Below are 20,449 nucleotides of genomic sequence, written 5' to 3'. Positions count from 1 at the left end.
TTCGTGCTATGTTACATTCATTTAATACAATTAATTAGCTACTCAAGTTCACACAATGGTAATCATAGTTACTTGCATATACTTATCACACAATACCATCAATATTGAAACTTTGACGCTGCGTGTGTGTCACTCGATAAAGAACCTATATTGTTTATTAATTATTGTGAGTTAATTATCCTTGCACCGTTGATCATTGCCATGATGATCATCATCGTCATACAGAAGGGGAAATATGAAAAAAATTAAATAGTCTATTGTACAAAGTAATCACTCATGCATTGTTTAACTAACTTGACTTTGAACAATAAGATTTAATTCAACGTAAATCAAAACAAAATTACAATACTGGGATCAATAGGACATTTAATAATGTTTTATATTATACCTGTTCGTAACGACAATATATACAGTTACTGTCTAAATTACACTGACATTGGTGTACTACTAGAAGACGAACGACTATATCAGAAAACAACTATAAATCATGGTGAATCTGTTACATTACGTTATTATTTCAAGTCTAGCTATTGGCAATGTGTATTCAGGTTAGTATTCGTTATTCATTTACCCATGTCTCTTAACCCGTGTCTAAGGTCCTGTTTCTGCTGCAAAAAATTAACGGTTAAACAAAAACAGGACAAATGTTCAATAACTGGTTAAATTGCATAGTAAAAAGAACGGTTAAAACATCCAATCGATTGCGGGTATAACGCCATTTAACTTTGCAACTGTGCAACTTTTAGCTTTAACGCAAAATGACCGCCTGATCGGATCGAATTTGGGTAATGTTAACGTTTTTTGTCAACGATGATCTACCTATTATTTAAACGGTTATTTTTGGAGCAGAAATTTAGCAGAATGCGGTCGGCCTAAACATTAAAGGGGGATTCTGGGTTTAAAATTGCTTTTAAATATCGTTTATTTATTAAATAAAAAATATCATAACAATATAGACATGTCAGAATGAAGAAGTAATAACGAGAAATTAAAAAAATTAAATTTCATATACATTTTAGGGTAAATTCATGGAAAGTCTGTTTTTCAGCAGCTTAGGGAAGCTCATTAATATTCATGAGATATTCACAAAACACGTCATCAGTGGATCCCAAACTCGCGACGTCAACCGTGTACGTTGTGTTTGTCAACTTGCATCTCTCACCCGATCATTGTGAAATATATTTTTTGTAGATGTTCTAAGCTAGGCCTAAAGTGTAATAATAACAGTAGTAGCATATATTTATTTGACATTTAATACAAAATTTAGTACAGATTACGGAGTCATAAATTATACTATTTTTATACCTCGAATAGTATAGATCGTATATCGGCTTCACGTACTAGGCTAGGCCTAGCCTAAATCATTTTATTCATGGGTGAGAGCCATTTCCGACTAGGGATTCCATGCCACGATGGCTACGTTAAAACATTGGGGTCATCATGGGCCTAGCTAGCCTACTATAAACGATTGGCCCATAAATAACAAAACTCAGTGGATTCCAAACCCACCTTATCAACCAAACTCCTAAACAATCTAAACCTAAAACGTTCTACAAAATCGGCTGTAAATATTGAGGCAAAACGAGGTCCGATCGCCTTCCGCACGTATGGTGTCCCGATCGTCTAATAAGTAGGCCTAAAATAGGCATAGTTTACTCTCCAAAAAGCGGATACTGCATCAAGCAAGTAGACCAGGTAGTAGGAAGGAGACCTAGCCGATCCGGCACAGTTAAAAATTGAGCTAGCTAGTGTAGTAGAAGACCCTATGCGAATTGATACTACCAGGCCTTTTACTATATGCTACACTTTTTAAAATTAGCAATACTTATGTTTACAAATATTCCAACTCTCTCATTCGAGCTATATTATCTATACCATTCCGGTAGGTCGAGTCGACCTTCAATCAAATACTGTACATCGTTCATGTTGTGATTATAGACGGGGTATACTCGACCCGACCAGTTTGGTATTGTATATTGTATCTGCTTATCACGTGACGATGCCAGGCATGGGCAGAGAGAGCACGTGTATCGTAGTCTCGCTCTCCTCGCTCAGCAGGAATGTATACGTTACGCTTCATTGATTTTGAAGGCTTTCCCTAAGTCAGTGCGAAAATCGGCAAACGTAAAGTGCAAACATATCTAATGTTTCACTGTTTTGATGGATTTTCATAAAAAATTGACTTTATAAATGGGAAGACCGACTAAAATTACATCAGATAAGTATAATTTAACAAAAGTAATTGATATGGTTAGTGATAACGAGTCGTCGGAAGATTGACCATTTCACGAATTTCCTATTCTGTAACCACAGTGTGATTTTGCCGTAGCTGCACTTGTAATCTGGCCTCATTTCACAGCCTTCGTTCTGCTTCACTGGGCGCTTATATAAATTGAAACTTTTACCGTTCAAGAGACAAACAAATATATTTTACATTTTTTACTATTCATTTTAAACCCGGAACCCCCCTTTAACTTAAATTAATTTAACTAGAGGGTGAGCTCGCTTCGCTCGCTCCCCCTCTAGGAAGTGTAGACGATGGTTCTCGGAATGATATAAATGTTCTCCTTGTACGTTTTCTGTCGGTTACCATTATTGAAAATTCTTGACATTCGTAAAACTAAACTATACTCTGTTTCACAGTGTTTTAGATGATTAATAACATTTTAAAGTATAGTGTTTATTGTTTGGTAGGGCCCTTTGGGGAGGCGAGGTTCATTTGAGGGAGGTGCTTATTCGAGGGATATATGTTAATTTTTTTAGTTTTAATAATATGGTAACATTTATAATCAAATGAAATCCTCTATCTAATAGATATGACAAGTGGTAAAAAAGAATAACAAATGCTTGGTAAATTGTAACAGTGCGATGAATTCTACTAATAATAATTGTGTTATTATAAATGTGGATGGACGTTTATTAGATAGTTGGGTTGGCGGGGGATTATTATTCAAATGGATTTTTTATTGGAGAGACGTTTATTCAAATAAATACCATCCTAATAATTATTAATACATTATTTAATTTAAACACCTTTTGAAACTAACTGCCGTGACAGAGTGGGCCCAAGAAAGAAGACATTACGGCTTGCAACATGGGCAGACATCTCGGTCCTAACGGGACACAGATAGCCTACAGTTATTTCTGCCAGCTTACTCAATAAAACTCAGCTATCGGGATTTCACTTGATTTTAAACAAAATGTCTTATCATCAAATCTCCCTATGTAATTTTATAATACTATTTCCCATAATATATTCCGATTTTTATGGCATATATTTAATTTGATCTTTATTCATTTGCAGTATAATTTTTATTTTTTAACTACTGTACCTTCACACACGCGCGGTCCGTTCCTAAAATAAACAAAAAAACTGAAATGGCTATGACTAATGGCCAACTTAAGCTCCAGTCCTACTATCTGTTTTTGTCTTCCTTCTTCCAAAGGGACACTGTATTGATTGATGGAAAGTGCCTGTTTCCGGTCACCTTTAGGGTCAAGTCTATTATTTTAACTGCTCCTTTGTGTATAAAAGAGAGAAAATAGTTGAAACCAGGTTGTTGCAAGGTGAACCCGGAAATGACTTTGACCGCGAAGAATTGAGATTGAGTTGAAAATCTACTGTTGAAATCATAAATTTTGTTAAAAAACTATTTATAATAATAATAGATAGAAATATGGAACAATAGCGTCGAACTGAACACTAATGTTATAAAATCTACGTTTCGCGGTACATCTAAGATAGATAAGGTAGGTATCCAAGGCGGAGATTTGTACCGAAGTTTTTGCATTGTGCTCGCCTATGTCAGAATTAACCATAATTTATATATAGATAACGGTTATTCTGAGTTATGCAGCTTATAATTAAAGGTCATATTGTTTCCATAATAAACAAAATTTTTTTAATTCAGCTCCTCCTGTGTGGTCAAACTGCCCAACGGATATCACACGCAATGCAGATACTGACTCCAATAATGCGACGGTCACGTGGACGGCGCCAACTGCAACTGATGATATTACACCGTCTTCAGGACTTGTTATTCAAGAAATATATAATCCAACGTTGGAGACGCCAGATGTATTTTTAATAGGAACTACAGAGGTTCGTTATGTTGCTAGTGATACAGATACAGAGGTTGGATCGTGTATTTTTATGGTCACTATTGTGGGTAAGTTTTTAAATGTGTCAAAACCATGCTGCATAGTCGGATGCATGTTATAAATTGCGATTAGGAGGCCATCAATTTTGATCCCAATAATTGTGCTAGAAATACCAGCAACACTGAGGTGACGTTAACGACGACGCAGAGTTTCAGTGATCGTTACTAAAAAATGCATTACTTAAAATTGCGATTGAAAGATTAAATGGAAACAATATTTCGCACAAAGGCCAATTCAAATTCTTTGTATACTCTGGTGTTCCATTGTAAAATGAAGAAAAAATATGATTTATTTATATAGATATCCAGTTGCCGGATATCGAAGATTGTCCATCTAATATCGTAAATACAACAACCACTGGAACGCCGTCTCGTGCTGTTGAATGGGACAGTCCTACAGCGACTGACAACGATGGATTAACACCTTCAGAAACAACAACTCATACATCCGGTTGGTTGTTTAACGTCGGAACCGTCGGTGTAACAATTACGTTTACGGATGATTCGGGAAACGAGGCACTTTGTGAATTTAACGTTACCATAAGCGGTAAGATAGTTTTGGTTGAATTTGTTACTCTTGTTTTCTTAAATCTCTCTATTTTACTTGGTATTATGGTCACATAATATTGTGAGCATGCGTGAAAAATCTACTTTTTTTCAAAAAGTGTTTGTACTGAGTTTACACATTTAAGTACTACTTTGATACTATTGTGGTTTTATAGGCCTAAACCTCTGATCTAAATTCATCTCATTTGTATTCACCAATAAGTTCCATTTATTTTGCTTGACGCACAAAAGTGTTTAATTAAAGCTGCATTTGTGTTTACTGATATTGTTGTATCGATAATTCCTTTCAGATGAAGAAGCTCCAATGACGTCAAACTGTCCAACAGTTGATCTTAAAATCATACCAGGTTCTGAACCCGATAAAGTCGTGAGTTGGGATGAACCAATCTTTACAGACAACTCAGGTGATGCGCCTTCTGTAAACTCAACACATTCTTCAGATGACACGTTTGGGATTGGTGAAACAACTGTAACGTACACAGCTACCGATGGATCTGGAAATGAGGGTTACTGCTATATCAACGTGACAGTAGTCCAAGGTAACCGTGATTCCAATGTTTACGCCATATAGCAGTGGGAACGGGCAAGTTGTATTGAATTCGCATTTAAAAATGGCGACATCATACTTTTATATAAATTGAGAACAGAACCCTTTGTTACAATACTACACAATCAATTAAATTATCCAGTTAAATGTTGTTAAATTGTTCAGCAATGTATTGCATAATTCTTTATTCAACAACATATAATGTATTTCAAGTTCTGGGATGTTTACAATATGGTAAAAGAAAAGATACATTTTGTCAAAAAATATAAAGATTACCACCATTGTGTGAAAATAGAAATTCAAAAACGTTTTTATTTTCCCCACCCACAATCAGTACATTACAATAATTATACTGTATTTCTTTCACTTTAGTATAATATGGAAACAGGCTAGTGTGGACCTTAAACATAAATTATGCCCATGTTCTAACAATTCTTTTTTACTAATTATACAGCCCAAACAGTATTTGTTTTAACCTTTATGAATACAGATTATCAAGGTTAAACTTTGAATTATTTATTCTACTTTTAAACAAAAAAAAACTTTTTTTTAAACATATAGACACAGTACCAGCTGTATTTGTTTTATGTCCCAGTGACATAGTTGTGGACGCACTTGAAGGTAAAAATTATACAACAGTCAACTTTACTGAACCAGTTGCTACTGACAACATCGAACTACTTTCACTAGAGCAGGCTTTCACGACTTACGATCCAAGTGGTGATACTTACTATATTGGTACAACTACTATACGTTACATTGCGTTAGATACAGTAGATCAAGGAACCAGTTGTGTATTTACTATTACTGTTCAAGGTAAAGTAGAAAAGCATAATTTAGATGTTCTAGTGGCACCGGGGTCTGTCTATCTAATTCTAAATTTTTAGTCTTTCTCAGTATAGGAATGATTATTGTTATTGTTATATAATTAGTAACAGTCCCGTGTTGCAGCTACTGAGGTTAGTTATTCTTCTACTGATAAATATAGTACAGTGTTGCCTCGTGTATTTGTAGGCTTATTATAATTAGTTGGCATTGTATTTAAATATAGACACAATTAGGTTGACGAAGAATATAATTTCAGTGATCAATGCAACTACTGCATACCTAAAGCAACCGAAAGCGCATTATATTCAAAATGTAACTGGTTGTTCCGAAAATTTCTGATTTATACATCATCAGTACAAATACAACAATAAAAAGATCCCTACCTGTGCAAATGCTATTATAACAACAAGCAGTGGATGAAACTTATAAAGTTTAATTTTGGCTTAGTTCTCTGTAAATGAAAATGAACTTCGTAACTTTTGTAACTTATTGTAAAAATGTGTGGCAAAGTTGACAACTGAAATTAAATAAATTGTTTTCGATATCTCAAAGTTTAGTTATTTTAGACTGTTTAATTTTAACATTTTTACTATTTTTAAGAAACTATGTATTATATAATTTTTATAACATCTTTTTTAACTTGGATTTTTAATTATAATTTTGTATTTTTAATATATGGTTCTCACATTTTAGTATTATTTTAGACTGTTTAATTTTAGCATTTTTTAAGAAACTATGTATTATATAATTGTGTATGTTGTTATGTTTTATGCTGGACCTTTTGAAAAACAACAATGTCCCCTTTGTGGGACAACGTTGATATTGTCATCCAGTAGAAATATGTTTATAAATAAATAAAATAAAAAAATGATGATTTAAACTGAATTTATAGATACTGAGGCCCCGATTGTGAGTGATTGTCCTGAAGATTTCACATTGCCAACAGACGACGGCGAACCAGATCGAGTAACCTACTGGACAGAACCAACAGCAACGGATTACTCGGGAATGGTTTTTGTCTCTCGGTCACACACAAATGGCTCAACATTTGATCTGGACAACACTACAGTTACATACAATTTCACAGACTCTGCGGAAAATTTAGCCTCATGTGAATTCATAGTTACAATTATTGGTAAGTATAGTATAAGGACCCTGACACCAATTGGTTGGGTTCAATTACAGTGTAAAATGTATAACTAACAATACAAATGAATTATTTTAAGTTTTAATAGCAATCAAAAAACATGTACAAAATCAATCTTGTATATTAAATACATATTTATATACTGTATATCTGTAACAAGAAATAGACAAATTATTATATTATTATTCCTTATTAAATACTGAAAACCGTTCTAGATATATGCCAATGTACAGTACTTATTTATTCATAGATATTGAAGCTCCAGTACCTATTAGCTGTCCAGGTAATAGCACCTACAGTACAGATATGGGAGTGAGTACAAGGGATAATGTCGCATGGACGCCACCAGCATTCATTGATAACGTACCTGGGCTATTTATTGATTCAGGAAATAATATTTTTCCTAATACATATACATTTCAACTCGGAACTACAGAGGTGGAGTATTACGCTACAGATGCAGCAATGAACACTGGATATTGTACAATTTTTATAACAGTTATTGGTAAGGAAACATTTTTCAGACTTTTCAATTGATACCTTTGTGTACATTAACTTTGTGATATGAAACTGCTAACCATTATTGGTTATGGCCTTAATTCATTCATTATATAGAGATTTGCATATCATTTGAATATCATTTCCATATAAGCTTTTGACTAACCTCTATAAAACCTTTATTTCATTATGTACAATTCTATTCATTAATTCATTGAATAGGATTCTCTACATTTCCTACAATTGGTTTTTGTTTACGTTCATCGGCAGATTAAAAAGGGGTCAGATCAATAGCCTTTATTCATCACTGATTTTTCTATTAGGAATAATGCATCTTTAATTTTTATGCAAAATAAATTTTATTTTATTCAAGATACTGAGGATCCTGTTGTTACTTGCCCAAGTAATATAACAGCCAACTCAACTGAGGGCGCCGCAACAGCTATAGTAAACTACACAGCAACTGCAACGGACAATGTTAATGTAACTTCTCAAAGTTTTGACATTCCTTCTGGTTCAATGTTCAATTTTGGTGATACTGCTGTCACTTTTACTGCGTCTGATGCAGCTGGGAATGAGGCTAATTGCACATTTTTTGTCACAATTAAAGGTAAACACAAAACAGTTTTTTAATGTTAATCAAATATTTCTATTACATATAATGATATGTTCAATAAAATGTTCTCAAATCCATGCCAATGATGCTCTATCTTTACTTGCATATAAAAGTGCACTTGAATAGAATAATCTTGGGGCTGACATTCATTCGTCTACGACCCTACAATCATAAACTTAATCAGCACTTTTTTATATAATTATTTGAATTTAATTGAAGCATAGATAACTTAACACTACTTCTTATACATTTTTTTTTTGTAGATCTTGAACCTCCAGAGTTTACAAATTGTCCAGGTGAATTAAACGGAACTACTGATGCCACGGTTAATTACACAACTATAACATGGGACATGCTAGTAGCAACAGACAACTCGTTAGTTACACCCACAATTGCTAGTTCACACAATCCAGATGATGAATTCTACATTGGAAGTGTTACAGTTACAGCTACAGCTACAGATAGAGCTGGCAATGAAGCAACCTGTACCTTTGATGTATTGGTTATAGGTAGGCAAACTCCCCTTAAAAACCAGATTGCAATTATATTACCAATAATGTAGATGAAAGACTGGTTGGTTAACAAGCACATGCCAGCCAGGCGCCGTTACACATTAACTTTACAATCCCCATTTTGTTATTACTGCTAATGATAAGTATATGTTTGATATAGATGATGAAGTTCCAAGTATTATGAACTGTCCTGCTGACATGACACAAATGGCAGATATGGGAACAAATACCAGTAACGTCAACTGGACAGAACTGACAGCCACTGACAATTCATATGAAGAACCAATAATGATGTCGTCTCATTCACCAAATGATGTCTATGAATTTGGGATGACGACAGTGGAATATAACTTTACTGATGGATCTGGAAATCTCGCCCAATGCATATTTACCGTAACAATTTCAGGTACTGATAGATTGATATTACTTTCATTGAATGAATGTTTGAGAGATTGGAGTATAAAAAATTACAACCCTGACACTAGGTTAGGATTGAACCCTGGACATTGGGATTTGTAGGCAAGCACATTAACCACCAAGCTACTGCTCCACTAAAATGGGTGTTAATTGCCCGGTTCATAAGAAATAATATTATTATTTTAGATGATGAACCACCAGAGTTCCAAAATTGCCCTACTGATATTGAAGACACTACTGATTTTGATGAGAACACTTCCGAGCAAAGCTGGACTGCTCCTACAGCAACTGACAATAATGGTGTACCAGACGTTAACGCATCTCATACCTCTCCGTTCATGTTTGCCATTGGGGTTACTAATGTCACATATTTGGCTACTGATAATTCTGGAAACACAGCTGTGTGTTATTTTCTTGTCAACATTACAGGTAAGTTGTAACCTACAGTATGCACTATATATGATTATGTCATTTAATGATATTGAATTTCAAATCCATTCAATTTATTTTAAAATGGGGAAGTGGTGTATAGTACAAAATAACATTCAAACGGAAGTTTGAGGCTAGAAAAGGCTATGTTTTACCTATTATTAGCTTAGGCATTCCATAATTGTGTCGAGACTAATCTGACGAGTGACGTCTATACAATTTTAGACTAAATTTACATATAGTAGTAGGCCTAGGAAAGTCAATACTCAATGTCAAGTATGATAGTGAAAATCAAGGTAACATTTGTGGTGGGCAAGTTATGGGTATTAAGGGTAGAGATTTTTAAGTATAGAGGTATACTCAAATACATTATTATTTTCTTAATGATAACTAACTCACTTTCTTCACATTTTAAGATCAACAGAATCCAAATGTAACATGTCCTACAATCTCATCAATGGACACAGCTACTGGTGATGCCACAGTCTCTGTTATGTGGGCTACTCCAACAAACAGTGATAATGATGGAGTAGCTGATGTCACATCCTCCCCTTCATCTGGAACTGCTTTCGAAATCGGCGACACAAATGTTACGGTAACAGTGACTGACAACTCTGGCAACATTGAAATGTGTACCTTCACTGTGACTATAACTGGTATGTCATTCTCATTATTCTCATGATTGTGTCTTAAAATAATAAAGAAAAATTTATAATCTAAATTATGTGTTTAAACTAATTTCAAAACATAATCTAGAAATTGTTTGCATCAAATTTTTCAGATCCAGAATATCCAGTAATTGACGGCTGTCCTGATAATATAACACAAACAACGGAATTAAATCAAAATTATACTTCAGTAACATGGACTGAACCAACAGCAACTGATAACGATGGTACGCCAACGCAGGCAAATAATTTCAGTCCTGGGGATAATTTTGAAATTGGAGAGCATACAGTTGTCTACACATTTACTGACCCATCTGGAAATGAGGCTACATGCACGTTTTATATCAATATCACAGGTATTGTATTGTTTGCTTTGATTGTTGAATTGACTTGATTACCGATTAATTTGAGATTTATATTAATTGTTTGTGTTGTTTTTCATGTTATATGAATTACTCTAAATTGTATTTGTGGGACTGAATTATAAACAGCTCATAAAGTGATGCCAATATAATGCTGATTATTTATTTTATTTTATTCAATCAAAACCAACAGTGATAAGTACCGCCACTAACAGGTTTGAAACATAAAACAATACAACATAAAAAACGGTTAACAATAAAATACAGATAAAAATATATATAATGTATAAACATATATCAACATGTCATAAACAATTTCAATTTAAAATGTATATTAATCAAACAGGTTATGCAGGCTGTTCAAGAAGTGAACACATAATCTTCCTCTTAAAATAACCATTTTTTTTACAGTATATGAATGTATGTACCTGAATGCCACTGTATAAATCTACTATATCTACACTTTATGTGACAACAAAATGTGATGTGTCCATATATGGACATGATGATGTCACATCATTACCATATATCACTACTATATATGTGCACATTGTTTGTCAAACTAGTTTGATAGTGTAGACAGAGCTTTAAAGAAGAAGAAATTCTACTGTCAATAATTCTGAATGTACTTGCTGGAATGCAAATGGTATATTACAAAAATGCTTTCTTTGTCTCATCATCAATAAATATCTAAATATTGTGATGGTCTTTGTGATAATTAATGAAATAAATTATGTACATTTATTTTGCAGATGATGAACCACCTGTGACAATGGACTGTCCTGCTGACATCACAAACACTACTGATGATATGGACGACATGGCAAATAGTATCACATGGACGCCACCAACCTACACTGATAATTCTAACCAACCAGTGACTGTTGTGATATCGGGAAGTACTGACCCACCAGCTTTCTTTCCCATTGGAATAACTAATGTTACGTATACAGCGACGGATGAATCAGGAAATGTTGATGTATGCACATTCCAAGTGGAGATTACTGGTAAGAGCTCTAATAATACCTTAAGCTTGAGTTCTTACAAGTTAATTCCACAATTACCTTTAATAAGCCTTCATTAATTTTCAAATATCAAACAATATTTCAAGACTTTATTTCTTTATAAGGTAGAACCCTTCCTTTGGAACACCCCTATTCAGGGGATATCTCTAATAAAGAGACACTTTCCAGTTAAATGAATATAGCAATATATGTTTAAACACTATTGTTAACAACTATTCAGGGGATAATTTATTGGGTCCTAAAGGTGTTCCTTTCATAGAGGTTCTATTGTAATAGCATTAATATATTGTACACAATTTTGTTGCAAGTAATCATCGTCCATCATGTCAAGAGAAAAGTCAATAATTTATTTTTTATTTGATCTATCAGATGATGAACCTCCAGTTATAGATACACCATGTCCCGATGACATCACCAACACTACCGATCACTATGGCTCCATGCCTCGCGTCTTGTGGACGCCACCAACTGCAACAGACAACTCTGGTACAGTAGTCACAACATCCACTAATATGCCGAATGACACGTTCCCAGTCGGATACGGTATTTCAACAACTGTTACATATACTTTCACCGATCCAAGTGACAACTCTATCGATTGTTCATTTGTTGTCACAATTGAAGGTAAGTCAGTCAGTGATTCTAAATTCTGTATTTGATACAGTAATTCTGTAGTTACACAAATTTGTAACAATTTAGTCACTGCTGTTACTGCAGTAGGAAAATGTTTAAAAGTATCTTTTTAACATGATGTTTATGGCATTTAATTTCAAGAGAAAATTACTCTATATTACAATAACAATAAAAAAAACTCCCAAACTACTTACTGTAGTCTATTTTACAACCATGAATTGCTAAAATGAAATATGTATACAATGACATTTACCTAAAAAATTGATTTTTGTGTTTATTGCTAATTTGTTATGGCCATTACTGTATATACATTAGTTTTATCATTAGTTTGTTTCTCTTTCAGATCAGGAAAATCCTAATATTACATGTCCTGATAATATAACAGCACAAACAGTTGCAGGGACTTCATCGGGCTTTCAAGATTGGATAGTACCTGTACCTACTGACAATGTTGAACTTATGCCTACAAGTCCAGTAGCAAGTCCTGACGTCACTCCTCCTGTAAATATACCCATTACTGGTCACAGTACACCATATGAGCAAACCTACACAGCTGAAGATACTTCAGGGAACACAGCTTCTTGTACATTTTATATCATAATTGAAGGTAATTTACCATTAGTAGGCCTACTCTACCCTGTATCCTAATAACAGTAATGAACTCTAAGTAGCCTTAAAATACATTTTCTACGGTAAGATATTAAAAAGCCAGACTAAAGCTTGGTTCTCACTAGCGACGCAACGTAACGCAACCTATGCAACGGAAGAAAATGCCCTTCCAATAATTGTGTTTGGCCCCACCTGCGTGAAATCAAAACTGCGATTTTTGCAGCACTGTTGCGTCGTTGGTTCCCACTTGTGATTACGCAATACATCACCTCGCGTCAACACGTCGCTGCGTTGCGTTCTAGTGGGACCACGCTTTAAGGGCCTTTCACACCTGTTCCGGCACGGTTCCGGTCCGGCGAATCGAACATCAATGTTTCGTTTTCACGACGCTCCACGCGGCTATGCGCCAATCGATATGCGCGTAGCCGCGTAAAAACGAAACATTGACGTTCGATTGGATTTGCCGGCGCCGGACCGGAAGCGTGCCGGAACAGGTGTGAAAGACCCTTTAACCGTGGTTCCTACTAGCGACGCAACCTACGCAACGTAAGAAAATACCCTTCCAAACATTGTGTTTGCCCCCGCCTGCGTGAAATCAAACCTGCGATTTTTGCAGCACCAGTGGTGGCACCGAATTCCCCGACGGGGTGGGGGGGCGTACGCGCAAAAGAGAGGGTGGGTTTGGGAGGGGGTATCCCCCTCCTGAGCCTCAGAAAATTGTGAAAAAATAGATGCTTACACACTGTTTAATAGGCTAGAGCAACTGTTTCCATTACATTTAATAACAATGTCACATAATGTAAATTTAAATAGATCCTTCCTAAATACTCTACTATACGGATCTTTTTCGACGAACTAATAATAAACTTTGATCGAAAAACAATTCAAACGAAATGAACATTTGGTAATGCGGTACTCCGAAAATGCCTCGATAGTGCATGTGTTTAGTGTACGACTGTGCTTTGGTGGTCTGTTAACCTCAGATATATACCCTATAGCCGGGTGAATAACTCAATGTAATTTAGTATACAATGATTGCCGTAATCGCCGTGTCACAAATCAATAAAATGCCAAATACGCCACACACGTTTTTTCGGCCGTGTACATAGAAGACATTTCATGTTTATGTTATGCCTATGAAATAATAATAAAAAGAACATCATGTTTCTCGTTTTTTTATCGTTTATACTGCATACCATTATATAAAAAACCTTCATACGCGAGAAAAAAGTTCACGATATTACACTCTACTCTGTACAGGGGTGTAAATATACAGGTCCACGCTAACGCTTGCACACGGACCAGGGCGGAAAATGGTGTATTTTTGGAGAGTGATGACTTCAGCGTTCACACGAGGAGCAAGCTAAGACAACGTGATGCTGGTAGTGGGAGCATGCATGTGTTTTGAAAATAACTCAGTTGTGGGTATTTTCCGAAGATTTTAAATCGCGTTTTCTTTTTAAACTCTTGAATTCATAAATAGTAATTAAACTCTTAGCTCTTTCACTTTGTAGGCCTATTTACACAACTATAGCTCTAGCCTACTCTTCTTAATTAAAAGAGTCAAGTGCGTCGAATCCGCGTCTAGCGACGGTCGCGGGTTTGGTGCATCTTTTTTTTCCCTTTAGAATTAAGTGGGGTGGCTAGCCACCCTATTCACCCCCTAGATCGAGATTTATGCGCGAAAAGAAACGTGACCAGACCCTGTTTTATGGTTAGGGCCAACCGCTTCCTTTTTCCCAATCGAACCCCCACCCAAACCCCTTTAATCGACAGCGAACATATACGCGGTACACCAATGGTTATTGGTAAATTGAAACAATTCGTAAACTCAACCGTGAGAACATAACTCGTACCTTTATCCCTGTATGAACGTACGTCGATGCGTAGTTGCAAATGAATTTCCGATTTTCGCCTGGAATCTGAAAAATACACATTTTGGTCCCTGGATGTAATATGATGATACAGCCCAGATATGTCGACGCGTATACCGCAGTGAGCCGGCCGGGCCATGAAAGATTCGTACAAAGAGACACCGCCAGACAAATGCGTACCACATACTGTTTACTTCGCTGTCAGTGTATCGTACGTACGTCAAAAATGGAATGCCGCAATTACTTAAAATATATAGTACACTTAATATGGTTTTATTTGTTACCAGAAAAGAAATGATCATATTTTTCTCCCCGACAAATATGGCCAATACTCCCCGACGGGGGGGCCAGCTTTCCCCGACGGTGGGATACCCCCCCCCACCCCCCCCCCCCCCCCCCACCCCCCGCTGGCGTCACCACTGTGCAGCACTGTATACGTCGTCGGTTCCCACTCGTGATTACGCAATACGGCACTTTGCGTCGATACGTCGTTGCGTTACGTTCTAGTGGGAACCACGCTTAGGCACAACACGATTATGAAACAACATGGATATCTGTATACGTAACATCACAGTTACGTCTATAATAATGTAATGTTACAGGTTTATAAATATGCTTGATTATGATATCATGATCGAACAAGAAAATAAAGAAGAATTTAATTTCCAACGCAGTAGCAAACTATTACAAAACAATCTCTAAATGATTTAAACTGATTTGATAGATACTGAGGCCCCGTTTGTGAGTGATTGTCCTGAGGATTTCACATTGCCAACAGACGACGGCGAACCAGATCGAGTTACCTACTGGACAGAACCAACAGCAATGGATAATTCAGCAGTTGTTTCGACCTCATCATCACACGAACCAGGATTAACATTTCATCTGGATAACACTACAGTTACATATAATTTCACAGACTCTTCAGGAAATTTAGCGTCATGTACATTTATAGTAAACATTATTGGTAAGTAATATGGCTAGCCTAACGTTACCTGTGAATACATTTATTCCATTTCATTATCAATGTGTCAGTGACTCAGTATAAAATGAATAATCATGAAGACATTATTGACACGAATGTATCCCTAACCAGTCGGAGAGCCGCGTTGGTAACGCATCACTGATTTCATACATTGTGAGGGCGCTGTTTGTAAACGGTCTAATAATCTATCATAACCATTTCTTGATAATATTCATTATTGCATAGAAGATTGTTTTTTCCCTTTTAATCAGTATTATAACATGATATACATTTATACGATTTAAAGAAAATGAAAAACTCTAACTTGGACTTAAACTCGAGTCTTACCATAAACTACACTAAGAACCTTCAAGCCTAATTGGACAACTACAGTATTTCTCTTTCAGCAAGGTATCAGCGGAACATGAGTAGTTCTGAATTGATACGCCCTCATCTTTAATTCTGCATCGCAGCAGAAACAACATATATTATGTAAAACTGTTTTAGATGTTCTCTGTTGTAAAGATCAAACGCATTTGTTTATTCATAGATATTGAAGCTCCAGTACCTACTAGCTGTCCAAGTAATAGCACCTACAGTACGGATATGGGAGTGAGTACAAAGAATAATGTCGCATGGACGCCACCAGCATTCAATGATAACGTACCTGGGCTATTTCTTGATTCAGGAAATAATAATTTTCCTAATGCATATACATTTCAACTCGGAACTACAGAGGTGGAGTATTACGCTACAGATGCAGCAATGAACACTGGATATTGCACATTTTTTATAACAGTTATTGGTAAGGAAACATTATTCAAATTGTATACTGTACCTTCCTCTTCACCATCCACCATGGTAGGTACTTTTAGTGACAAAATGTATCTATTTATGAGTGTTTCAAATTCCCTTAATTTCTGGTACTTTTTTTCTGGAAAATATTCGTTAATGTATAGGCCTAGAAGATTGATTATTTTAAAACATTGTGCAACATTTTATAATCTTATTCTAGACATTGAGAATCCTGTTGTAACTTGCCTGAGTGACATCATCACCAACTCGACCGATGGCACCACAACTGCTGGAGTGACATACAACGCAACATCAACTGACAACGTTAATGTAACTTCTGAAAGTTTTAATATTCCTTCTGGGTCACTGTTTGAATCTGGTGAAACTACTGTGATATTTACGGCGTTGGATTCATCTGGTAATCAGGGAACATGTTCGTTTACTGTCACAGTCGTAGGTAAGGTGTACGCCACCCGTCTACGGCAAAAACATCAAATCCGTCTACGAAAATGTTGATTATATAATGACGATGAAGTAAACACTGATGTTTCGTTCTACAGATACAGATCTTTTATTGTCATACAAACCAAAATAGTACAGTATGAAATTGTCTTCTTGTTGCGAAAAAGAATACACTGAATTAATAGAAAAAAAGTTACAACGCATGCAAAATACAAAAACATTATCAACAATGTATATACTAATAATCTTATCTAAGTTTGTTTTTATTAAATACACTGACTGCTAGAGGTAGGAAAGGAATTCCTAAATCGAGTTGTTTTAATACGCATCATTCTTAATCTACCAGACTTATTAACTATAAACTCTCCATGCAAAGGATGCGTATATCATTAGATTTAACTTTCCTATTTATAAGATCATTCCACTTTTTTTTTTCTGAGGGGTTTAAGTTTACGTTTATGATTTTGCTAGCTGTCTTCACTACCCTATTCAGTCTATTGTAATCGGTTTTGGTAATACTGTTACCCCAAACAATGCAGCAAAAACAGAGTACAGATTGTATTACAGATTCATAAAAAAGTTTCATCAAAACATTACATACATTATCTATATATTGCATATGTAAATGTATCTTAAACAAACGTAGGCAAATCATACATTATACAACTTGTGTCTTACAGGACCACTGTGTACTAAGCAATGTAGTAATGGTGGGACATGTACACTCAACAACGACATAGAAGAATGCAAGTGTGAGAGTGATTTTGAGGGTGATAATTGTGAAAACAGAAAAGATGGTAATTGCACGTTTTTAAATCAACCGAATATTTCTAAAAAATATCACAACACTAATAGCAGATATTTTAGACATCTGTGTCTCTTCATTGACAGTGCAATGAAGCAATTATTCAATCATGGAGGGGACAAATTCACCGCCAATCACATTAGTTCATTTGCCTACGCCATAATAGGTTTAATAGTAGTTCTTCTTCCAAAAAAGGGATTACAAAAGCTATCATGTTTTACAGCTTCCTCTTCAATTTGGCTCAAGATTGCAATAGGATTGTTCTTTGCCGGTGTTGTTATTGGGGCGTTGGTTGCTGCTGGAGTCGCACTTCATTATAAAAAGTCTACAAAGGTTTGTAAGATACTATTTATTGGAGAATGTTTGCTCGTAAAACAAGTGACTTTCGCGTTGACTTTCGCATGCAACGTATTTATAATCAAGTATACGTCGGGTTATTACTCGTTATCATAATTTGAGAACACGCTAACTAACGCATTTAAAAATCTACGTTGGGTTAGGGACAATACTATATAGGCCTACAATACAACCATACTGTAGTACAATAGGCTACTGAACATTCAATCTTAAACTGTAACTAATAAAGTAGTTTATATCAAACGATGTTTTCAATACTAAAAAATATATATTGTTTACTGAATTTATCTGTTAATACTGTAGTTATGTTGATAATAAATTCGTTCTTCACAGACAACACCAGCTGAAAACGGAACTATTGATTCACGACAACCTGATGTAAGTTTGATAACTATACAACATATCATAAAAATTACCATACACCACTACTTATTTTTGTAATTTTCTAAACTTTTTTCTTTGCATTTTCATGCAACAGACACATACAGAAACTCGAGAATTGCATGAATACATGACAAGTATTGAGCCAGAGGGAATAGGCAATGACACACAGCATACGTATGCGACTATTGAAGATACGGTTGAAGAAACAACAGAAAATGAAACGATGTACATTAATGTTAAATCCAAAAAGAAATGAACGTACCAATTTTGCTGTTATCAATGAGTTATGAAAACCATCTTCCGCAGAGTCACAAACTGATATTGCAGCTTTATTGTTTTTATTTGTAAATCATACATTATTAAGTTGTCAAAAAAAATTAGAACTATAAATAATTGTATTATATAGTTATATTAGTAATTGTATAGTTTACTAAAAGTATACTGAACGCATGGTCGATTATCAGAAGAAATGAATACACATGTGATATAGACAATATAAAATGTTTAAAATGGATTCTTCAGTTGTTTTAAATATAATAATAATAGATATGTGATATTGTTTACATATAAAATATGTGATATTGTTTTAATTTTTTATAATGTTTTAATATATTTTATACTATAAATAGTATAACTATAAATAATTGTGTTGTATTATATATTTATATTAGTAATTGTATAGTTTACTAAAAGTATACTGAACGCATGGTCGATTATCAGAAGAAATGAATATACATTATACAATATAAAATGTTTTAAATGTATTCTCCGGTTGTTTTAAATATAATAATAATTTATAAGATATGTGATATTGTTTACTAAAAGTATACTGAACGCATGGTCGATTAGCAGAAGAAATGAATACACATGTGATATCGACAATATAAAATGTTTAAAATGGATTCTTCAGTTGTTTTAAATATAATAATAATTTATAAGATATGTGATATTGTTTACATATAAAATATGTGATATTGTTTTAATTTTTTATAATGTTTTAATATATTTTATACTATAAATAGTATAACTATAAATAATTGTGTTGTATTAATATATATTTATATTAGTAATTGTATAGTTTACTAAAAGTATACTGAACGCATGGTCGATTATCAGAAGAAATGAATATACATTATACAATATAAAATGTTTTAAATGTATTCTCAGGTTGTTTTAAATATAATAATAATTTATAAGATATGTGATATTGTTTACTAAAAGTATACTGAACGCATGGTCGATTAGCAGAAGAAATGAATACACATGTGATATCGACAATATAAAATGTTTAAAATGGATTCTCCAGTTGTTTTAAATATAATAATAATTTATAAGATATGTGATATTGTTTACATATAAAATATGTGATATTGTTTAAAGTTTTTATTATGTTTTAATATATTTTATATTAGTGACGGGTTTCCCGCTGTCATGATGACCTAAAAACTATAGCTATAAAACCAAAGGCAAATTACTGAAAATTTGCAATGCTATGGGTATCAGTAGCTGGATCTTATAGGAGATACAGCCACTCATAGTTGATATAAATATTGATATCACGTGATACCGATAGCCAAAGACAAGAATCATCGTATATCAACATTATTATTACATCAGTTATTTTTGTAATTTTACATCCATTCGAGCGATAGTTAAATAGTTATTACAAAGTTGAATTGCATTTTACCATCATAAATACTCATCAACATTATTGTGATTGAATTATCATTGGACCGCTGATGTCATTATAACAATTCTATACGAGGGGAGAGATAAACATTTATATATCT

General features: G+C 34.4%; 1 protein-coding gene across 1 annotated transcript; it reads left to right on the top strand.

Annotated features, from left to right (window-relative positions):
• Positions 1-465: 465 nt before the first annotated feature.
• On the top strand, positions 466-18,933 carry LOC144841375 (hyalin-like). Its single transcript, XM_078697694.1, has 23 exons — positions 466-548; positions 3,912-4,169; positions 4,462-4,707; positions 5,018-5,266; positions 5,836-6,090; positions 6,995-7,237; positions 7,500-7,754; positions 8,121-8,357; positions 8,627-8,872; positions 9,036-9,281; positions 9,479-9,721; positions 10,138-10,377; positions 10,503-10,745; positions 11,504-11,758; positions 12,146-12,400; positions 12,753-13,016; positions 15,617-15,859; positions 16,407-16,661; positions 16,872-17,108; positions 17,794-17,910; positions 18,142-18,251; positions 18,609-18,653; positions 18,754-18,933. Exons 1-23 carry the CDS (start codon positions 488-490, stop codon positions 18,913-18,915), a joined length of 4,965 nt encoding a protein of 1,654 aa, XP_078553820.1. The 5' UTR covers positions 466-487; the 3' UTR covers positions 18,916-18,933.
• The last annotated feature ends 1,516 nt before the right edge of the window (positions 18,934-20,449 follow it).

The sequence above is a fragment of the Antedon bifida genome, chromosome 4, assembly GCF_963402885.1.
Source record: "Antedon bifida chromosome 4, ecAntBifi1.1, whole genome shotgun sequence".
Taxonomy (NCBI): domain Eukaryota; kingdom Metazoa; phylum Echinodermata; class Crinoidea; order Comatulida; family Antedonidae; genus Antedon; species Antedon bifida.
Note: the sequence above shows the minus strand (reverse complement) of the source record. Positions and strands in the feature narration are given on the sequence as shown.

Bases quoted from the DNA above. Each gene is read 5' to 3' on its own strand.
- LOC144841375 (XM_078697694.1), top strand. From the start codon at position 488: ATGGTGAATCTGTTACATTACGTTATTATTTCAAGTCTAGCTATTGGC. The intron at 4,708-5,017 runs GTAAGATAGTTT...AATTCCTTTCAG, and splicing joins ATTTAACGTTACCATAAGCG to ATGAAGAAGCTCCAATGACG. The intron at 18,654-18,753 runs GTAAGTTTGATA...TTCATGCAACAG, and splicing joins TTGATTCACGACAACCTGAT to ACACATACAGAAACTCGAGA.